At 52.4% G+C, this 19,845-nt stretch overlaps 1 protein-coding gene across 1 annotated transcript in view; it reads left to right on the top strand.

Moving 5' to 3' along the window:
- GALNT14 (polypeptide N-acetylgalactosaminyltransferase 14) overlaps positions 1-19,845 on the top strand; it is a 157,279-nt gene that overhangs the window by 129,322 nt on the left and 8,112 nt on the right. Inside the window, exons 7-11 of the mRNA XM_016219015.2 lie at positions 3,529-3,616; positions 4,393-4,477; positions 5,335-5,438; positions 14,442-14,568; positions 16,751-16,843. Of these exons, the coding sequence (XP_016074501.1) occupies positions 3,529-3,616; positions 4,393-4,477; positions 5,335-5,438; positions 14,442-14,568; positions 16,751-16,843 (497 nt within the window). The remainder of the gene's footprint in view (positions 1-3,528; positions 3,617-4,392; positions 4,478-5,334; positions 5,439-14,441; positions 14,569-16,750; positions 16,844-19,845) is intronic.

Here is a 19,845-nt window from a genome sequence, read left to right as displayed (position 1 = left end):
CTCAGCTGTTCTTCCAAGAGCCCTGTTGGGAAGGCAGGCGGTTTTGCAAATACTGATTTGTCCTCGCTTCATCGATGAAAAAAGAGTTCCCCACTGAGTGCTGGTTTGCTTGAGGTCACCTATATTTTAGATGGCAGAATCCAAATAGGAACCCAGGTCTCCTGTCACAGCATCACCTCCTTGAGGATCCTCTCCTGCCCCCACCTCTCCCTCATCACAAAACTCTCCTTACCTGTCCACCGCCTTCCCTAGACTGTGAGGTCCTACCTGTGTACCTGCCACGGGTCCTAAACCCCAGTAGGTGCTCAGTAATGCTGGTTGAAATGAGTGAATGAGTCTCCAGGAGTTTTTTGATTTCCCATTCACAGTGGCTTTAATTATATGAATGGGTGGAGAACTGAGAGGTAGACTGCAGGGGTAATCAATGGCCGTTGGCTCCCAGTAGAGGGGTGGGGCTTGGGGTTGGATTTGAGTTGGGGAAGAGAGAAGACAGAAGCACTGTTCTGGGTCTGCCAGGGATTCCACCAGCTGCCTGCTTGACCTACCCATGGACTTAGACATAAAGGTACAGCCCAGGTTGGGACTTGTGATGAGTCTGGGTATCTTTACAGAGAGAGTCCCTCCCTCCCTGAGCCTACATGGGGAGAGGCCATCTTTCTCAGTAATTGATCCACCTGCTTTGCTGCCAGCCATTGACACAGTGCCCTCAACAGGAATTGATAGATGGCTTCTTGTGGCCAACACCAGTTGAACACCTGCTGCCCACCAGCCTCTGAGCTGGGGCTGAGGGATACAGCAGTGGAGCAGATTCTGACTGCCCCCGCCAGGGTCACTCAGAGAGAATGTCCTGGCTTTGATGGGTCTTTTAGAAAGTCTCCTGCAGCCCCTTCATAAGGTCATGGCTCCACAAAGCACTTAGCCCCAAACATCTCTCATTGCCTATCTGGTCTCTGTGACACCAAGCAGATGCTGTGGCCAAATTGTGACAGGAGTAATGGGACAGAAACCCTTAGAACTTCTAGGGAGAGTGTACCAGAGCCTGTCCCTACCCTGGGGGTAGAGAGCCCAGGGGTGGCTTCTGGGGAAGCAACCAGCATTTTATTTTGCATTTCACATTCCAAATATTAAAGAAAGGTTTTTTAAAAATGAGATTGTGGTTTGGGGTTCCCTAAGACCACCTCAGGTTCAGTAATTCACTAGAAAGACTTGAAACTTAACAAAGCTGTTACCATCATGGTTATTGTTTATTAAAGTGAAAGAATATAAATTAAAATTAGCAACAGGAAGAGGTGCATAGGGAGAGTTCCAGGCTCAGACTTCCAGTTGTCCTGTCCCAGTCGTCTTATACAGACAGCACTCGCTTTCCCCAGCGAGGATGTGTGGCAACATGCAGTGTATTGAGAAACAGGGAAGCCCACCTGAGCCTAGGTGTCTGGGGTTTTTATTGTGGGTCAGCGACATAGACATGGCTATCACCCCTATGATGTCCATGCACCTCCAGAGGTCAAGTTGAGTTGGTACCACATGGCCAAGGCCTCATCCTAAATCACATTGTTAGCATAGACTATCTGGTAAAGCCCAAGGCTCCCAGCAAATAGAGATACTCTCACAGGCAGGACATCCCAAGGGCTTACACGTAGGAGCTGGGTAAGGGCCAAGCATGTCTTTGCGGAAGATTAATCCTTTATTGCACGAAGATCTATACAGGCCCTAGTGAAGCTGCAGAGCCCCCAAAACTCAGCAAGCAAAGGCAAATGGAGGGTTTTATCAGTCCCTCAGAAGAAGGTCAGTCTCTGAACTCCTGAGAACACTTCAGAATTCAAATCACCAGGATGTCTTTAGAGGTGTGTCTGTGTGTAGATATTGGTGTGGATGGCCATGTGTGTGTGTACACACACAGATACATGATGACCGTGGCCTGCGAGGAGCCCCAGAGAACTGTGGCAGCTGGGCAGGTACTGTGTTGACCATGAAGGAAGCATCTGTGCACATCCCAGAGGTGGAAGCAGTGCTTTGAAAATGAGCGTTTTTTCCCCCAGAAGGGCCAATTGGCTTCAGAGGCACCTTGTCACTGTCAGGATGAGTCACACATGGAGGCTGAGGGCCAGATTAAATCTGTGAATGTAAAAGCAGGCACTTGGTGAATCTGACCTTAAAATAAGAAGACAGCCTCATTTGGGGGAGAGATTGAACCAGGAAATTAAATGGCTGCAAGGAGAAGCAGAGATCCCCACCTGTGCCCACCCGGGGCGATGGGTGCAGAGGATTGGAAAAGTGGCCCTGGTTCTCCTCTGCTGCTGGATTCTGTGTAGCTATCAACTCTCTGTGTTCACAGCTAGTTCACACTGCCCATGGAAGCCCGGCTTCTCCTCCTGCACACCAGGTACAGGGGTGTTCACTCAGAATTAGGGAACATTTAAAAAAAAAAAAAAATATATATATATATATAATGCCTTGGTGGCCCGAGGAGGTGGTGAATTTGTCTTGAAGATTTTGAAAATGTCCTCTGGATGACTTTCATGCCTCTAGACAGAGCAAGCAGTGAGGCTGGAAAGCTCCATACAGGCCTGTTTTTGATGGTCTTGGATGCCAAGCTAAGGAGTTGGAACCTTATCTTGCAGGCAACTCAAGTCTTTAGGTGTTGCGCTGTGAGTGAGACTTGCATATCAGAGAAAACTGTCAGCCACCTGTAGAGTGAAAGGGAAGGGGTGCGATGGGGTGAGGAGTCCACCGCAGTACCCAGGTGTGAGAGGATAAAGGGGAGGCAGGACTCATTCAGAATAGCAGTGTTGGTCTATGGGCAGAGATGAAGCTTCTTAATTTAGTGCTGGGGAGGAAGTGGGGTATGTGATGGTTCTGTGACAGAAATAGGGACCCAACTGAGGGAAAGGAGCGCATTTGGGGAGAGGTGATGAAGCCACCATCACAAGGCTGTGTGGAATCCATGCGAAGGTGGCTCCTGGCAGACCAGACTGGATCTGAGTCTGGAAGCCAGGAGGGAAGTCAGGGCTGGAGGTACCTATTCATGAATATCACAGGCGACAACTGAAGTTAGGATCTCTGGAAACACTATTCATCAACTTGCCTGGAAACATAGGCATAGAAAGTAAGTATTTGGAAATTCCAAGAGGTTCCCACTATGAGAGAAGGCTGCTGCTTGGGGCTGCAGGCTTGAGGTCACCTTCCCAGCTGTGTCCTCTGCCTCCTGAGCGCCCCTGCTGGTGAAGGGCTTCTGCAGCCCCCTCCTGATGTCCCCTTTCTCAGTGTCTCCAGCCAGCCTCCACCCCAGTTCTTGGATGGCCACTGTGCAGGGAGTCAGGGAAGGGCTCTTAGCATTTTTGGCATCGGACCTAGAGAGGTCACAGTGTCCAGTGCCCCATTTTACAGATGAGAAAATGGAGACACAGGGAGGAAAGTGTTTGGTCAAGGCCCGAAAACCAGTCTCTGACACTATCAGGGGGAGGCCCTGCCAGCTCCCTGATTCTGGCCACACTTACCTCATGCTGAGCACAGGTCTGTTGTTGGCAGGACCACACACGGGTGGTGTGCCCCGTGATCGATATCATCAACCTGGACGCCTTCAACTACATCGAGACCGCCACAGAGCTCAGAGGGGGTAAGTGCGCTGGTGCCTTCTCCCCAGAAGGACTTTCTGTTTCTCGTAGTCGCTGCTGGTGAGAGGGAAAGCGGGAAAACTTCCCCCCTTGTGGCTTGTCTGGAACGTCCCCCTGCATCCTGTGATGTCAGGAGCTTCACTGTGCCCTTACCGCAGGGGAGGGGCAGGTTGCTCCCAGCCCCCAGAGCTCTGCTCCAGCACAGGGCTCACTCCAGGGCCTGGCTGTGAGGGAAGCAAGGCCCCCTGGCTGCATGGCACCTCAGCATTGGCTATTACCCTCTCCTTGAGGCCCACCACAGCTCTGTGCCCAGGCCCAGTGCTGCCTGCATCCCAAGACCGACTTTAGGTGATTCAGCCCCTCCACCCCTCCTGCTTCCACCTTCCGGAGGCTGCCGGCCAGGGGCCACATTCCCTAACTGCCCATCTTGTCCCCGTGCACTCTGATGAGAAAATTGAGACAGGGAGGAAACCTCATTTTAGGAAATTTCTGTCCTCATAGAAACTTCTGTTAATGGGTTGGGGACCCTTTACCCTCTCCCCTTCAATCCTAGCTGGCCAGCTGAGCAGGCACAGAGGCAGGAGGGGTAGAGAAAGAGAATCTGTGAAAGGGAAATGAGGTGACTCTGCTTCTGCTCAGCCAGGGTGAGACGAGATCCCTGGGACCAGCTTCCCTGGGAAACAGGACATTCATGAACTTCTAGAACAGGGACAGAATGAGCAAGTTCTGCAAGTAGATCTGAGAGACCAAATTGACTGAGTTGGGTGCTGTGTTTTAGGGTTTGACTGGAGCCTCCACTTCCAATGGGAGCAGCTCTCCCCGGAACAAAAGGCTCATCGCCTGGACCCTGCTGAGCCCATTAGGTAAGTCAGGGCGAGGGTGGGGTGGGCTGGTTCATTCCCACCTGGTCCTTCCCGCTGTCTGGTGGCACAGGGAGTTGCAACATTAGATGCTCAAAAGATTGGGCAGAGACCAAGACAGCCCTTTGCCAGTGCCACCTTTGCTGGGAGTCAGGGAAAGGCTCTTAGCATTTTCAGCTTCGGAGCTAGAGAGGTCACAGTGTCCAGTGCCCCATTTTACAGATGAGAAAATTGAGACAGGGAGGAAACCTCATTTTAGGAAATTTCTGTCCTCATGGAAACTTCTGTTAATGGGTTGGGGGCCTGGTGGAGACCTGTGCTGGGAGTTGCCCAGTGTTTTCTACCCACAAACATGCCATGATGTACTTGCATTTCCTGCTAACCATGGGAGGGTCCCAAATGGTCCCCTTTGAGCCTCTGATGAGAAAAGGCCAGTCTCAAGAAATGGATGTGCTGCTAACAGGTGCTGCTCCAGCCCTTCTCTGCCTGGTCAGCGGCCCACTGCCCCTGTTCCCAACAGTGAGCTCCCAGAGAGCCATGCTGGGCAGGGCCTGGAGGGGGGCCAGTGCAGACTCCCCGGCCCTCAGAGCTGCCTGGGTTCTGAGCGAGTCCTGGGCCCCCACGGGAGGTGTGCTGATGAGTGAGTTAGCCTGTCTGCAAAGGCAGGAGATTTATAATCGAAGGGTAAAACCCAGGAGCAGGTTTGTGTTTTAGGTAAGTTGGTAAATGTATTGACCTCCCTGAAAAGGGGCAGAAATAGTAAGAACATGGCCTTGAGTTCTGGGCGGCTAGGGCAGAAGAATGTGACAGATGGTCCCCCTCCCATACCGATCCTCCCTTTTCTCTTTCTCTATGCACAGGACTCCAGTCATAGCTGGAGGGCTCTTCGTGATGGACAAGTCCTGGTTCAATTACCTGGGGAAGTATGACATGGACATGGACATCTGGGGCGGGGAGAACTTTGGTGAGTTACTGTCTCTGCACCCTGGAGCCTGGGTGGGGAATCTGTGTCCTTGGACCACACGTGCCTGGGCAGAGGGCCAGGGAACAGGGACTGTTACTCCTTTGGGGGACGGCCAGGTGGGGCACCAGAGAAGGGAGAGGTTGCTGGGAGGGTGGAGGCAACCAGGGAATTGCTCCATGGAACCAAGGGGGTGCTGAGGACCAGGCAGACCCTCAGGGGGAAGTTGAGATGCAAAAGCCAGGAAGACCAAGGAGGAACACCAAGGGCCAGAGGCAGGCGTGAGCTAGGAACACTGAACTTGAGAATTTGGAGTTGCAGTGGGATTGGAGAGAGAGAGAACGAAGAGCAGGATTGACAGTGACCCTGGAAACATCTGGATCACATCTGTTGGCTGCTCGCGGCATATAGTACTCAGCGCTAGGTTAATGAGGGTCTGGGGTGACTGCTACAGAAACTCTGGGGGCATCTCATCTTTATCTTGCAGGGCAGAGAAAGGGGTGGGGGTGGAGGGGCTGGGTTACAGGTTCCAAAACTCTGCTAGCAGAGGACCGGGTGCAGCTGCAGTGGTGCGTGGCTGCAGTTTGCAGAAAGAGCAGTCAGAGACCCATTCCATCGGCTGATGACCCTGAGTGGCCCTCCAGTTTCCTTATGTCTTTAGAGAATAACATGGGCATGCTTCTTGGGGTCATTGTGAAAGCCCATTGAGATAAATCTGTAAAAATCCGGGCACCACACGGGCACAAGAAATGTTAGCTTCCCTCCCTTCCAGCAGGTGAGACCTAAGATGGCTAGAATGTTAGCTGCTCAAGGGCAGGGACTTGGGCCTGTATGTTCACAGCTGTCTCCAGTGCTTAGCATTGTGTCTGCCACGAAGGAGGCTTCGGTAACTCTGGGTTGAATAAACCACAGTAAAGGAGGAGGAAGAGCCCCCGAGTGCTGGGGCCCCATCTCCTCCCTGGGCACCGGCACTGTTTGGCACGGGCTCCCGGAGCAGGGGCGCAGGCCAGGGGAATGATGCATGGGGCTCATCCTGGCATTTAGCAGTAATCTGGTGCATTGTCCTCTGCCATTGTTTTCTCCTGTCCCTGCCTCCAGAGTGTTTTATGGCCTCTTCCTCAGTCACTAAGAGTTATTTCCCCAGAATTTATGGCTGCTGGCCTGACCCACAGCATCTGTTCTCCCAAACTGGGCAGTGCAGGGAAATCCATCAGGAAAGTCTGTCTCCTGCCGTACGGGGGCCAGATTGGAAGCTTGGCAAACAAAGCAGAAAACCCCAACACCCCCGACCAAACCGACTCCCACTCTGGGACCCAGTCCTGGAATGTGAAGGGGCCTCTGGTCCGGGTTTGGGGTCAGATCTGCCTGCACCAGCCCAGGAGGACTTGAAGCCAGGTTCGCCTTTGGCGTTCTCAGTGGAGCGAGATTTCTCTCTTTCTGGGCAGAGCCGATCGATATTGTGGTGATCACAGCACCTCTCACAACCCTTAGTGTCGTGTTCTAGCCTTTCTTTCCAGCCACCACGTGAATTCTTTCTGCGACACTTTGGACAGACAGCAGGCATCCAGCCTCTGCTCAGATGCTACTTACGGCGCTGCAGCCCCTGCCTCGCAACTCAGCGTGTTCTGTTGCTGAGAATTTGTGTTGAAGTGCTAGAAAAGTCTAAGGCAAAGCCCGTCTCCCTCTAGCTTCTGTCTGTCGGGCCTCGTTTTGCCCTTTTGAACCTTACGAAGTGAGTGTCGTATGTTCCTTCTTCCACGGGGCAGCCACATTTGGACTCAGACCTAACACGTTATTTTCAATGGTGGCTCATCTGGTCCAGCTACCAGTACCTTCTCTTTACAGTAATGTGGACACATCTGCTCAGATCAAGTGGCAATCTCATCTAGTGAGTTCCAGGTCGGCTGCATTATCAAGTCCTGATTCAAATGGGGAGCAGGGAGGGGCTTCTGCGTAGCTGTGGGAGGGACATCTTATAACCTATCACAAAAAGCACTGCAGGCACTTGGTTTTCTCCCCTCCCCACATTCCAGTGTTATACCTGGCTGCCAGCCCTTGGATTTCTTTTTCTTGGCCTTTTATATGCCAGGAAATGCAATGCTTTTGAGATGGTGGGTATAGCGTGTGGATGGCGTCAGGTCTGTGGGTGAGGAGAGATAGGCACCCGAGTACATGAAGGCGGGAGTTTGGAAGAGTCCATGAAGGATGGGGTGATGGTCAGGGGTTCGGTGGGGTTGGAGGGTGATGCTGCAGCTGCAGAGGAGAGACGGTGCTGAGAGGGGAGGAGGCTGCGTGTCGGAGTGAAGCAGGTCCCACGCCAGGGTGTCGCAAGAGGGGCCTCCCCATGCCCCAGCTCACCAAGTCCTGAAGATCTTCTCCCCCTCCACCACCATTGTTCACGTCCATTCCCCTCTTCATTCCCAGTGCTCTCCTGGATGGTCCTTCACCTCTAGTCTACTCCCCTCAAAGCCATCGTCCCACACTCCTGCCAAAGTGCTGTCTCTGAAATGCAGGTCTCTGCCACATCCCAGGCCTGGCTGCCACCAACTGGCTGCTGCTTGTCCTAAGGATGAGGCCCACACTCCTCAGCTGGGTTCCTCCTTGGCCTTGCCCCCCACTCCAGCCTTCAGTCCAGAGGCTCTGCCTTGACGTGGCCAGACTCCAACAACCTAGCCCCATTTTTCCAAGCTGAGGAACACAGCTCTGGGCAGGCTCCCCCAGGACTCGGACACCTTCCCTGCCCTCTCTGTCACCGCGGTTCCTTCCTCTGTGCCCCAGCACCTGGCTCTCCTCTTCACCCAGGCACTAGCCCTGCCTCCTACTAAACCTGGAGCAAAGCAAGAATATCCATCCAGCTTCTCATCCTCAAGGCCTAGACGGTGGAAACTGCTCTCTGTGTTCAAAACTGAGAGACTGGGAAGGGGAGTCAGGGTGGGAAGGTCAGCAGAGCCCCATCTATGAGGCTCCATGTAAAACAAGTTTCATTGCATTAAATGGAGCCCATGGAGAAAACTAACAATAGCAGGTACAGGTGTGTTTCCTTTCCAAGAAATGGGATTTCTGTGTGTTCCAGACATCTTTGCCTATTTTGCATTGACTATATTTCACAGCACAAAAGTCCTTGAGGTTATTGGAAAAGGCTCTGGCCGGGGTGACCACCAGGGTCCTCAGTGGCATACTGTCCCTGCCCGCCCCCTCTCACTTGCGTCTGTTGGAAGCTGCCATGGGAAAGCCCATCCCCCATGGACTCCCCCAGCCCGAGCCTGGTGCCTGTTCCCACAAAGCGTTTCCAACATGAGCTGAATAGTTTTGATAATTACATCTGCAGTTCAGCATAGAAGCAGGCTTTAGTGAAATGTGGCTTTTAGCCTTTTTTCCCCCCAGAAGTCGCTTTGCCTTAAAATTGCATGCTTAAACTCCAATTTGCATAACACAGGACATGAAATATATCTGATACAGCTACTCCCAGCTGCATCTCACATTTAGCTTTTTGTCACTGGAAGCTATTGCCCAGTGAGAAATTGTGTGTGTATGTGTGTCTGTAGGTGTGTGTGTATGAGTGGGGTGATACACATTTCTTTAAAAAAAGGAGCCTTAGCACATATACGAAGGGTGAACATGGGACTCCTGGATTTAGAATGGGGGATTTCTAGAGTGCAGTAAATACAAAAGACAGTGCTGAGGAAAGAGATGAGGTGAGGCCCAGAGAGGAGCTACCACCATCTCCCATCCCTAGAAGGTAGTCAAGGACGTCAGGCTATGCCAGGCTTGGCACACAGGCACCCGTGTGGATGAACATGGGCAGCAAAATCGGATGGGCCTGAGTTAGAATCCTCTAGTCGTTACTAGCTGTGTGTCTTTGGAATAGTTACCTTGCTTCACTGAGCCTATTTCCAGGTCTTTAGAGTAGAGACAGTGTTTTCTGTGGTAGGGAGAATGGCCTCCCACAAAAGATGTCCATCCCCGAATCCCTGCGTTAAAGAAAAAATGACTCTGAGTCTTGTTAAAATGGTTTGGAAGACTTAACTCAAGGCTTTCACAGTAGGGGTCAAGACTATGGCAATATGGGAGGGAGATGGGGCTCAACTCTGAATACAAGAGCAAATGGGGATTTTGAGCCAAGGGGTGGGGGCAGGGGGGTGGTGGAAATTACTAAGAGGGAACATCAAGGGTTGGGGATTCTCAACTGGCTTAGCAGGATTCTTGCTACAATTGGGTAATGTAGGCTCATCAAGGACAGGGGCCAAGGTCACGGCTCCTAGAGAAGAGAGCTGACCAAAGCTTGGTCAAGGAGAGCATCTTGTCACCTAGAACCTGTCAGGATTTTACCTTATGCAACAAAAGGGACTTTGCAGATGTGATCTAGGCCATTCAATGTGAAGTTGGGAGATGGTCCTGGATTATCCAGGAGGCCCAGTCTAATCATGTGAGCCTTTAAAAGCAGAGAACTTTCTTCATTTGGAGGCAGAAGAGATGGAACAGAAGAAGTCAGGGACATTGGCAGCGTAAGAGGGACTGGTTTGGCCACTGCTGGGTTGATGATGGAGGGGGCATTGTGGCTGTAGGGAGGCTCCTGGCCCATAGCCAGCGAGGAAGAGGGACTCTCAGCCCCACAACCGCAAGGAACTGAGATCAGCAAACACCCTGAATGAGCATGAAAGCTGTTTCTTCTCCAGGGCCCCAGAAAGGAACAGGATCCCTCTAACACCTTGACATTGGCCTTGGGAGACTCAGTAGAGGCCCAACCAAACCCACACACTGGGTTAGTGTTGTAATTTGTTGCAGCAGCAATGGGACATGATCACACTGCCACCTCATAGTGCCGCTGGGAAGATTAATTAGACAACGTGCAGTGCCTCCTCCCCTTCAGGCTCTGTGCGAGCCATGTTTGTTAGAGGAGCATTGCATCAGACCTGCTGGAGTAGTTTATCCCTTCAGCCTCCTCTTCCAGCCTCACCCTCTCCATGCTTCGTGGCTCAAGGGGAGAGAAATGGCCTTGTCTGAGAAGAACACCTAAGTCTGATGAAAGTCCTCCTTGTCCCCAGTGGAGAGCAGAGCAGAAGTAGGCTTCTGCTCTGTTCCATATCTGGGCTGCTGGCTAAGGCCCATGCCCAGGTGAGACCCTAGAGGCCATGCTTTTCCACTGAGAACATGGAAATATAAAGGTGCCACTGTGGCATTTGTCGTCGTATGGTCCTCGGTGGCCATGGTGCGACTGAGGTTACTACTTGTTTAGCAGCCAGGGACTCGGATCAGTCCTGATTGTCCCAGATGGTGTGAAGCACGATTTTGCTCACAGATCTAGGGCTGTCTTTTGTGGACCAATAAGATCATTTCTACACAAGTGTATGTATTCATTAAAAAATAATAACAGAGATTTCTGGCCCAGGAGGCCCTGAGAATAGAAAGATTATTGAAAGGAAAGGCCCCTGTGACCACATTTATATGTGTTGCCTTATGAGTAAAAATAGCCGAGTGAGTGTTTGTCTCTTTGTGCCCACCACTGTCCACCCTGCTCCCTTTGTTCTCACCAGGTGTCCACTGGCCAGGGGTAGATTGGATAATGCTGCAGGGTTTCCAGTGGAGGTGGCTGCATTCAAAACAGCCCACTGCGTTCACTGGAGCCCGTGTCTAATGCCCCTTTGCTTAGAAACCAGGCTATACGATGAAATTAGAACCTTGACCAGAAGTGGCATATGAATAGCTGTGGCTCAGTTCCTAGGGAGAAAGCTGTCCCCTGCCCCCTGAATTCCTGTCCACCATCATGGGCTTGCTTGCCAGGTAGATGCTGGTTCTGGGGGAAAAAGGGCCTATGAGCACTGGCAATGCCACTGATGGGTTGATGAGAAGATAGAAAGAAAGATGTAAGAATGGAGGGTGGGAAGGGCAGTTTGCTCTCAAATATTAATTTAAAGAAAGTTTAAAGAATTAAGTTTAAAAAGAAGTTTAAAGAAAATAAGAAGATAACTGTCCCCAATGAGGATAGAATAATTACACCTTTCCTGCCTGAAGTTCAAAGCGGATTTGAGGCTGCCTGACATTCATCGCCTGGGAGATCCTGCGGGTGCTGACTCAGTGAGAACCCCGACAAACTCCCTACGTTGTCTTTTGGTTCACCTTCCTTCACATAAGAAAGTGATGACTTTGCAGGATGGGAGATGTGAGAGTGGGGTCTGGGCTTTGCTTACAAGGCCCGCTCTTCACACCCGCTGTGTCCCAGCCCCCACTGCCCAGGGCCACAGGGTTGCAGGACTTTCCCAAAGGCTTCAGCAGATATCTGCCCATCACTGGGCCTGGCTTGCAGTCCTGGGGGGATGGACATTGTTATCTTGAAGTTAATGGAGTAGATAAAGGAAGGGCAGCTCTATGTCCTAGGTTTTAAACGTTCCACACTACTGTACCTGTAAGTCATATGCTAATCTGCCCACTCCACGCTGCTCCCCCAGACGGCCTCGACTCTAGCAGCAGCACAGCAATGCACATCGGGCCATGTGTCTCAGATTGGCTCAGTTTGGACAATCTGGCTGGCCTCCAGGGGAGAAGAGCTCTTATGCACCGAAGGCCACAGAACCCCCTGGGCGGCACCAGCTAGCCCAAAGGAGACCTGAGAGGGACGTTTGTCAGGACTGGGGGAATGAGTGGATGAGCTAGAATGTGACTGCGGTTATAGATCTCTCTTGTTTGTGAGCATGTTGAAGTCAATATCATTGTGTCCACAGCTGTATTGGCTGATGGGGGTGCTTGGGACTGAGGGAGGGTGGGATCAGGCAGAGCATGAGTTTTGGAGTTTGGGGGACATGCTTCGGCTCCCAGCTACTCGCCGTCAGGGGCCCTGTTAGAACTGCTTCTGCATCATGAAATGAGAGCATCACAACCATGAGTGGGGTCCTTGGGATGACTGATAAGCTGCCCAGAGGAAGGACTGAACAAAGCCCAGCCAGAAGTAAATGAAGGGGTCATTTCCTCCCATGGCCCATGTGTGCAGAACTTAGATACTCTGAAGATTTAGGCAAAAGCAGCAGGCACGGGAAAGGAGGAGGAGGGTGGGTTTAGAGGCTAGGAGAGGAGGCAGGCTGTGGGGGCTGCCAACGGGGGAGGAGACTCTGCGTCGGATGGTGACCAGTGCACCTCGACAGCGCCAGGCAGCCACTGGGAGCTGGCGAGGAGCTGAGCAGAGCTGGGGCTGTGGGAGGGAGCTGAGTCCTGTGTCCAGTGAACGACGGGATCAGGTGAGGAAGCAAAGTCAGGAAGGCACTGGGAGACAGAGCCTTGGAGTCAAGATGCTGGGAGACCAGAAGGAACGTGGAGAAGACCAGAGTCAGGTGACAGTACTTTCTAAGCTGGGGACTTGTGCAGAGGGGAGGGAGGTCAGCAGATTCAGAAAACAGCACAGTGCTGGGCAAAGCAAGCACAGGGACAGAAGCAGGTTTTGGGAGCCTGGGGGTAGGTGGAATGAGGCATAAATTGGAGGGATTCTCTTTGCAAATGAGGAGGAAACATATGTCTCATTTGAATACATGGAAAGGAAGAGACTGTAGCTGAAACATAAGCATATTTTTGGAAGAAAGCTGGCACAAAACATACAGGTTATATCTAGTAGGCTAGGCAAGGCTTCCATCCCCAGTGTTGAGGGATTACAGCGCTTTCCTTTTTAGGAACAAGAGCAGACTGTGTTTTGAGATCCTGGGGTGGAGTCAGTGGGAGCACAGTGGACCTTATACCTGTTAAGGAAGGCATCTCTGGAGATGAAATGCACACGTGTACTGACAGTTCCCTGGACCGAGCCCTTAGCCCCTCAGCACATGCACTGCGAGGTGGAGACGGGTGTAGACTGTCAGCGAAGCTCACTCATTGCTCCTGGTCTCCCGCAGACATCAGCGTGGGGCACACGATCCCAACAGTGCCCCTGCCAAATGCCAGGTCGCTGTGCAGCGTGGACCTTGATGGAGAGTGAAAATCTTGGATGTTAAGTCCATGAGTTTCAAACGCCTCTTATGGCAGGCGAAGGAAGTTGGACGTGGGCACAGGTGGGCGATGCTATCGGAGTCCATGTTTTAAAGACACTGGCTTCAGAGGAACCTCTCTTCATGACGATCGCTGATCTTTCCATCCCACTCAATTTTCAGTTATTCTCAAAATTCTATTCATTTGATGCCGACAGCAATCCTGTGGAGTATTTTTATGATTTTCGTTTGACATACTAGGAAACCCAGCCTCAGCAAGGTCAAGCAGGCTTCCCCATGAATGCAGCTAGTAGGTTACTGCAGACTCGGGGCTGCTGACCCCAAAGCCAAGCTCTTCCCATTCTCCCCCTCCCCCCATGTTCTTGCCCTTACTCAATAGCAACCTCGAGGAGCCCTTCCTTCATCCTAGTGTCTCATGTCTCCACTCCGAGGGAAACCTGAGCTTCCTGGGAATGAGCTGTAGCCCATCCAGATAGCACCTGGGCAAGGGTGGAGAAGGTGGCAACGTAGTCTTGGTGTCAAGGAAGTCTTGTCTGCAACTCCATGGCTTTTCCAGGGACACATGGCAAGAGGAAGTAGGGGACAAGGGTGCTGAGGACTGGTGATGAGAGCAGATGATCAAAATAAAGAAGAGGACCAGGCCCCTGGTTGGGTAGTTGCAACAAAGGGAGACAGAGAGCAGGAAGGGGGAGGGACAGCGGAGACCGAGGGAGGTGGGACCCGAGGCGCTGGTGGCGTAGGGCTGATTTAGATACACGCTCCTCCTCCGTGCAGGCCGCTGTTCCTGTCTTAGCTCCACCACCCTCCCAGGTGTGCGTTGTTATCCTCACTTGTGGATGGGGAGGCAGATTACCCAGCCTGTGGAACCTCTGCTGTGGACTCAGTTAGTAACCCTGCGCTCTAGGCTGGGTGCAGCTGGCTCTCACCACTTCCTTGGACCTGGCATTGCCTGGTGCCTGGTGCCTCAAAGCTGCCATCCTGTGCCCATCCCCCGCCCCCTCCAAGAGGCAGAGCCTTGATAGGAGGCATGGCTGTCTTGCAGAAATCTCCTTCAGGGTGTGGATGTGTGGGGGAAGCCTAGAGATCATCCCCTGCAGCCGAGTGGGCCACGTCTTCCGGAAGAAGCATCCGTACGTTTTCCCGGATGGAAATACCAACACGTATATAAAGTAAGTGTGCAGCCTGGGGGCTCTGCAGGGGCCGCAGTGCCAAGGGCCTTCCTAGGGGTGGGCTGTGGCTGTCCCAGGTTCTCTGGCAGGTTGCCTGAGTGTTCTGGGTGGTCAGGAGCTGCTCTCTAAGCCTCTTCCTATGGGGGGGGGGGTCTGGGCTGCCCACTTAGCGTTAGCGGGGGGCCCCCAGGCTGACAAGGCCCCACATGTGGCCTCGGGGGCTTTAAGCATTGGGCAGCACCATTCCGCAGGGCTCAGGGTTCTAGGTATTTTGTGTTATTTGGGGCCAGGGGAAGGGCAGCTGTTTTTGGCCCCTGAGTTCTAGAAGATCTGCTGCTCCCACGTTCAGGCTGTGCTGCCAGGGAACAGGTCCTTGGGAAGATTCTGGAATGGGGAGGCACAGGGGATACAAGGCCCATCCCTGCTTCAGGGCCTCACCTGTGCACAGAAGGGGTCCAGGCTGGCCCAGGCGCCGGGCTTCTCTGCAAGGTGCTCTCATCTGCGGCCCGGTGAGGACGAGATACCAGAGGCTCGGTGACCCGGGGCTGTCCGTGTGCCTTTTCCTGCTCTCCCCTGCATACCTCCTCATTGGCTTGAGTTCTTCTCTTTCAACCTTTCTCCTCTCCTCTAAAAGGAATCCATGTATTCCTTTCCCCCTTTTTTTTTCACTTTCCCTCTAGCATCTCTCCTTTTCCCTCGTCCCCTTGTCTTTTCTCATTTGAAAATTTCTCACCCATTTATTCCCCTTTTTCCTATCATTTGGTCCATGTTGGGGAGGGGGTTGGGCACGTCATTTGGTGTTTTTCTTCCTTCGGGTGTTACTTTCCTCCTCTGTGTTCTCCCATCCTCGGTTTTTCACATATATGAACAGGCACGGTCATGTCCTGACACGGCAGCCTCGGAGGAGGTGTGGGTTTGAGCCATGAGAGAGTTAATGCCTTCCGTGGAAATGTGCTGGGCAGAGGTGGGGCGATGAGAAACCCAGCAGGGAGCAAAGGTGGGGCTGCCTCAGCTCCAGGGTGTTTACAAGGGAAAGATGAGCTGGGGACACCTGGTATGGGAAGGGGGAAGGCCATGTGGCTGTGATATAGAATGGGGCCGGCCCGGTAATGTGGGGCAGAACCTTGGGCTCCAGAACATACATTGTCCTTAAGACTGGACCTTGCCCGAGGGCATCCTGCTTGCCACCAGTGGGTCATTCAGTGGTTAGAGAAATGTGGTACAGCTGGCTCCGAAGCAGCTTCCAGTTTGCTGATGGTTTGGCCAATGGAAGGGTCAGCAAACCAAGAACTGCCTTCGGTGCCCTAAGAACTGGGCTGCGTGTGCATAACTTATTTCAGGCCCGTCAGCTTGGAAGGGCTTGCCATGCCTCTCAATCAGATACCTGTGCTCCAAATAGAACCAGAAATCTGGAGGAGCACACTGTCTTTAGTGAGTCCCAAGTTTACAGTCTCGGGCCTCAGCAGGTGCCTCTCCCCACACCGCCCTGGCATCTGTTGTTTTTCGATAGTTTTTTCTGTACTCTGGGGCTTTCCCTGGTGTCCCTGCCTCTTGGACTGCTGAATGATGACATTCTCAGTGTCTCTCTCCCTCTGCCTTTTTACTGTGATCTTTAGGGTCAGACTCAGAGCAAACACCTGATTTTTAAAAAAACTTAAGAATGCTGACAAAATGTCTAAGGTGGCTTGATCACTTAATTCTTTATACCTGCAAGAAGCCAGTTGCTTGGACTACTAGAACCTCGGAGAGGTGGGGTCTCGCACGCTCCCTCTGTAAAGGGGGAGCACCTGGAGCGGTACCTGCGGATGCCCAAGGCATGGTGGCCAGCGCAGGCCCTACTCTTTCCTCTTGGCTACTGGCACCATACAGATGCGCCAGGCTCTCTTGGCTCTTCCTCTGGTTTCTTTATTGAGAGTCATGGAAGTTCAGTTTCTGAGTAATTTTTTTGGCACATACCTTTTGGGGAAGTTTGTCATCACTACTAAAACCCTGTGTCTTGGTGTAAAGATCCTGTTGGAGACTGGGTGGGGCGTGGCTGGGTTCAGCACCCGGGGAAGAGCAGTGTTCCTGGACCATAGTGGCCCCCAGCTGGCTGATGCTGCCAACTTGTTCACATGTGTGTATTTTAACTGGGCGCGTCACGGGTCCTCTCAGCACCCCCTGACACCCCCTGTGCCCCCAGGAACACCAGGCGGACAGCTGAGGTGTGGATGGATGAATACAAGCAGTACTTTTATGCTGCCCGGCCATTCGCCCTGGAGAGGCCCTTCGGAAAGTAAGTGTCCCTTCCGGTTGACTTGTGCAGAGTGTCAGAAAGCGCCCAGCTCATAGGCCGAGGCGAACGGGTCCTGACAGGCCTGTTGCTTAGCTGATCTGGGCCGCTAAGCCCAGCCAGGCGCAGGCTGTGGCTGCTGTCCCTTCATAGTCCTCTTGTTCCTGCCCAGTTCTGGGTGCACAGGGCTTTGGGCAGCTACTGGGAAATGATGGCCTGGCAACCTGGCCCCAGCTCCATAGGTGGGACTGTCCTTGGACAGTGGACTGATATTCCCAGCTCTTTTTGGAAAGAGACTAAACTGCATTAGTGCCTGCAGGCGGTGTGCCTTCCTCCTAGTTCTCGGTCACCCAAGCCTAAATCCATGTCCTTCCTGGGAGGCAGGGCATTGCCCACGTGTCCCCTGCAGCAGCGTCATGGGCTGGAAGAGGACAGGAAAGGAACTGAGTGCCAGGTACCTTTATAGAAGACATCACATCAGCACTTTTCAAACTCTCAGATGTGAATTAATTACCCATTTTACAGATGAGATGACTGAGGTTTCTCCAGGCTAAGGTACTTGCCCTAGGTCCCTGTCTGATTCTAAAACTGCACGATGTTGCATTCCCCAACCCAAAGCTGATTGGAGTAGGGAGGAGTGGCAGCTTCATTTATGTTATCTGTCTTACGGGGTGGGGAGCAGCCAGTGGCTTTTTGCTGTACTAATGTCACTCATAGGTCAGACTAAGGCTGGGGAGCAGATGGGTTTTTGCAGCCTACTTGTCATAGGCTGATCCCATCACTGCTCCAGAGGATTAAATCAGACCCCAACAGGAAGATCCGCATCTCTGAAGTCACTAACCCACACTGTCCCTCCACTTTTCTCTCCCAGAGCCTCCCAAGGCCTTCATCTTAGTCGTCACCCTCACCAAACTCCCAGTTCTCTGGCCATGTCCACGAGCCCTCCTTTCTTCTCTTCCCTCTGCAACGTGGGTTCCACTCTCTTGCTTACAGAAAGGGCTTAAAAGATGTCCTCAGATCTTTTGCCCGGCTGTGCATCTTATCAACACCCCCAGGCAAGGTTTTCTCAACCCCGGGTGAACCCGATTCTATACCTTCTCCTCCCCTGTGCTCAGGCTGCCGAATGGTCCCGGGAGACATCAGCTGGTGCTAACACTCTGGTGCCATCAGTCTCAGGAGGCCTGTGTATGCCTACTGGTCCTGCCACCCTTCCTAGCCAGCTTTCTCCCTCCAGCTCCATTTAAATCTTCCCCACTCTCCCCAAACTCTAAGTCCACACCCTTCCTGTCACTCACAGCAGGTGACACCTTCTGTTTAGAGATGAAATAAACTTCCCAAGACACACCAACCCATACACTTCACTGTATCTGCACCACCCTTCTCCATCTCTTTCATCTCCAAGGACAAAGTGTGCCTCCTACAGTGACAGGCCAGCCCTCCACCTGTACTGCAGATGCACCTTTCATTGCTGCATTCATTTATAAATCAACATTTATCGAGTTCCCACGGCTTGGATTCATCTCCTCCTGCCTCCCGGCTCAGAGCTTATCAAACTTTAATGTGCATGCAGATCTCCCGGGGATCTTGTTGAAAAGTGCCTGCTAGTTCAATGAGGCTGCATTTCTAATAAGCTCCCAGGTGATAACCATGTGGCTGGTGGGAGGCCCTCAACTCCAGGAGCAAGGTTCTGGGGCAGTGGTTCCCAAAATAGCCCGCGCATTACAATCACCTGGGGAGCTTCAAAACCTATGGATGCCTCTACTCCACTCCCAGAGAGTTGATTTAGTCTGGGGTGTGGCCTGGGCTATAGAATTTTTTTAAGGACAACCCCCTCCCCCTGGTGATTTTAATGTGCAGACAGTGTGGGAACCGCTGTTCCAGGGGACTTTGCCCTCCCTCCCTGATCACTTGTCTCTGCTCTACTGCATGGTTCCCAACAGCATTTGAACTTATTCAGCGTCTTACATCTTCAGAATAAAAAAAAAGAAGAGGGAGAAAGAAAGCACTATACAAACTCTCCTTCAGTCCAGCTTTGCTCAGTACCTCCACCCTGCCCTCCGCTCCTTCAGAGCCAAAAACAAAACAGCTGCCTGAGTTTACTGCCTCCTGCTCCGCTCTGTGATCTGAGGCCTTGCCCCTCGCCCCACTCACCCCCTTGATTGCTCCCACCTGGCTCACCCATGATCCCTTGGACCCCATACCATTCTCTAGGTTACCCCATTAGTGGGAATCGTCTCCCACCCCAACCCCCTCTCGGCACACCTCTGATCTCTGGATTTCTATAACTACCGTCCCGGCTTTTGTCCTGCTGTTCAGGCTCTACCTTCTCAGTCTCATTTGCAGCCTCAGTTTCCTCTTGTCAGTGTTATAAGTTGGTCTTTCCTGCGGGTGTGTCATAAGCCGCCTTCTTACTGCACATTGTCTCTGGCATCAGCCACCACTTCTATGCTGCTGCTACTCACATGCCTGTCTCCAACCTGGACCTCTCCTCTGAGCTCCAGTCCCTTATATTTAAGTTTCAACTGGGCATCTCTGCCTGCATGTCTCCCAGGTTCCTCCAACTCAAGTTCCAACTGAACTCATCCTCTTTGCGCCTAAACTGGCCCCTTATCCCATATTCCCCATCTCAGTGAACGCTCTCCCGGCATCCTGTTGCCCAAGTCAGAAATCTGGGTGTCATCCTTCACTCCTCCTGTCCCATTCAAACGACCACCACATCCTGGCAACACTGCCTCATTCACACACCGAGCACCCAGGTCCCTGCTAAACACTGAACATTCAGCATTAAAAAAAAATGCCATTCCTGTCCCCATGTTGCTTAAAGCCTGGTGAAGAATTGGGGTTAGTGCTATATAAGAAGTCCTGGTACCCAGAGAGTACTTGGTGGGGTCTTAGGTGGCAGGAGATGTGTCTGGGACAGAGCAGGGCTGGTCTTTGTGGACGCCCACGAGGGACATGGTGTAAGTGGAACTCAGGTGGGTGCTGGTGGTGCAGATGGAGAGAAG

Source organism: Miniopterus natalensis, chromosome 13 (assembly GCF_054644295.1).
Source record: "Miniopterus natalensis isolate mMinNat1 chromosome 13, mMinNat1.hap1, whole genome shotgun sequence".
Classification (NCBI taxonomy): domain Eukaryota; kingdom Metazoa; phylum Chordata; class Mammalia; order Chiroptera; family Miniopteridae; genus Miniopterus; species Miniopterus natalensis.
This window is presented reverse-complemented; position numbering and strand designations above follow the sequence as displayed.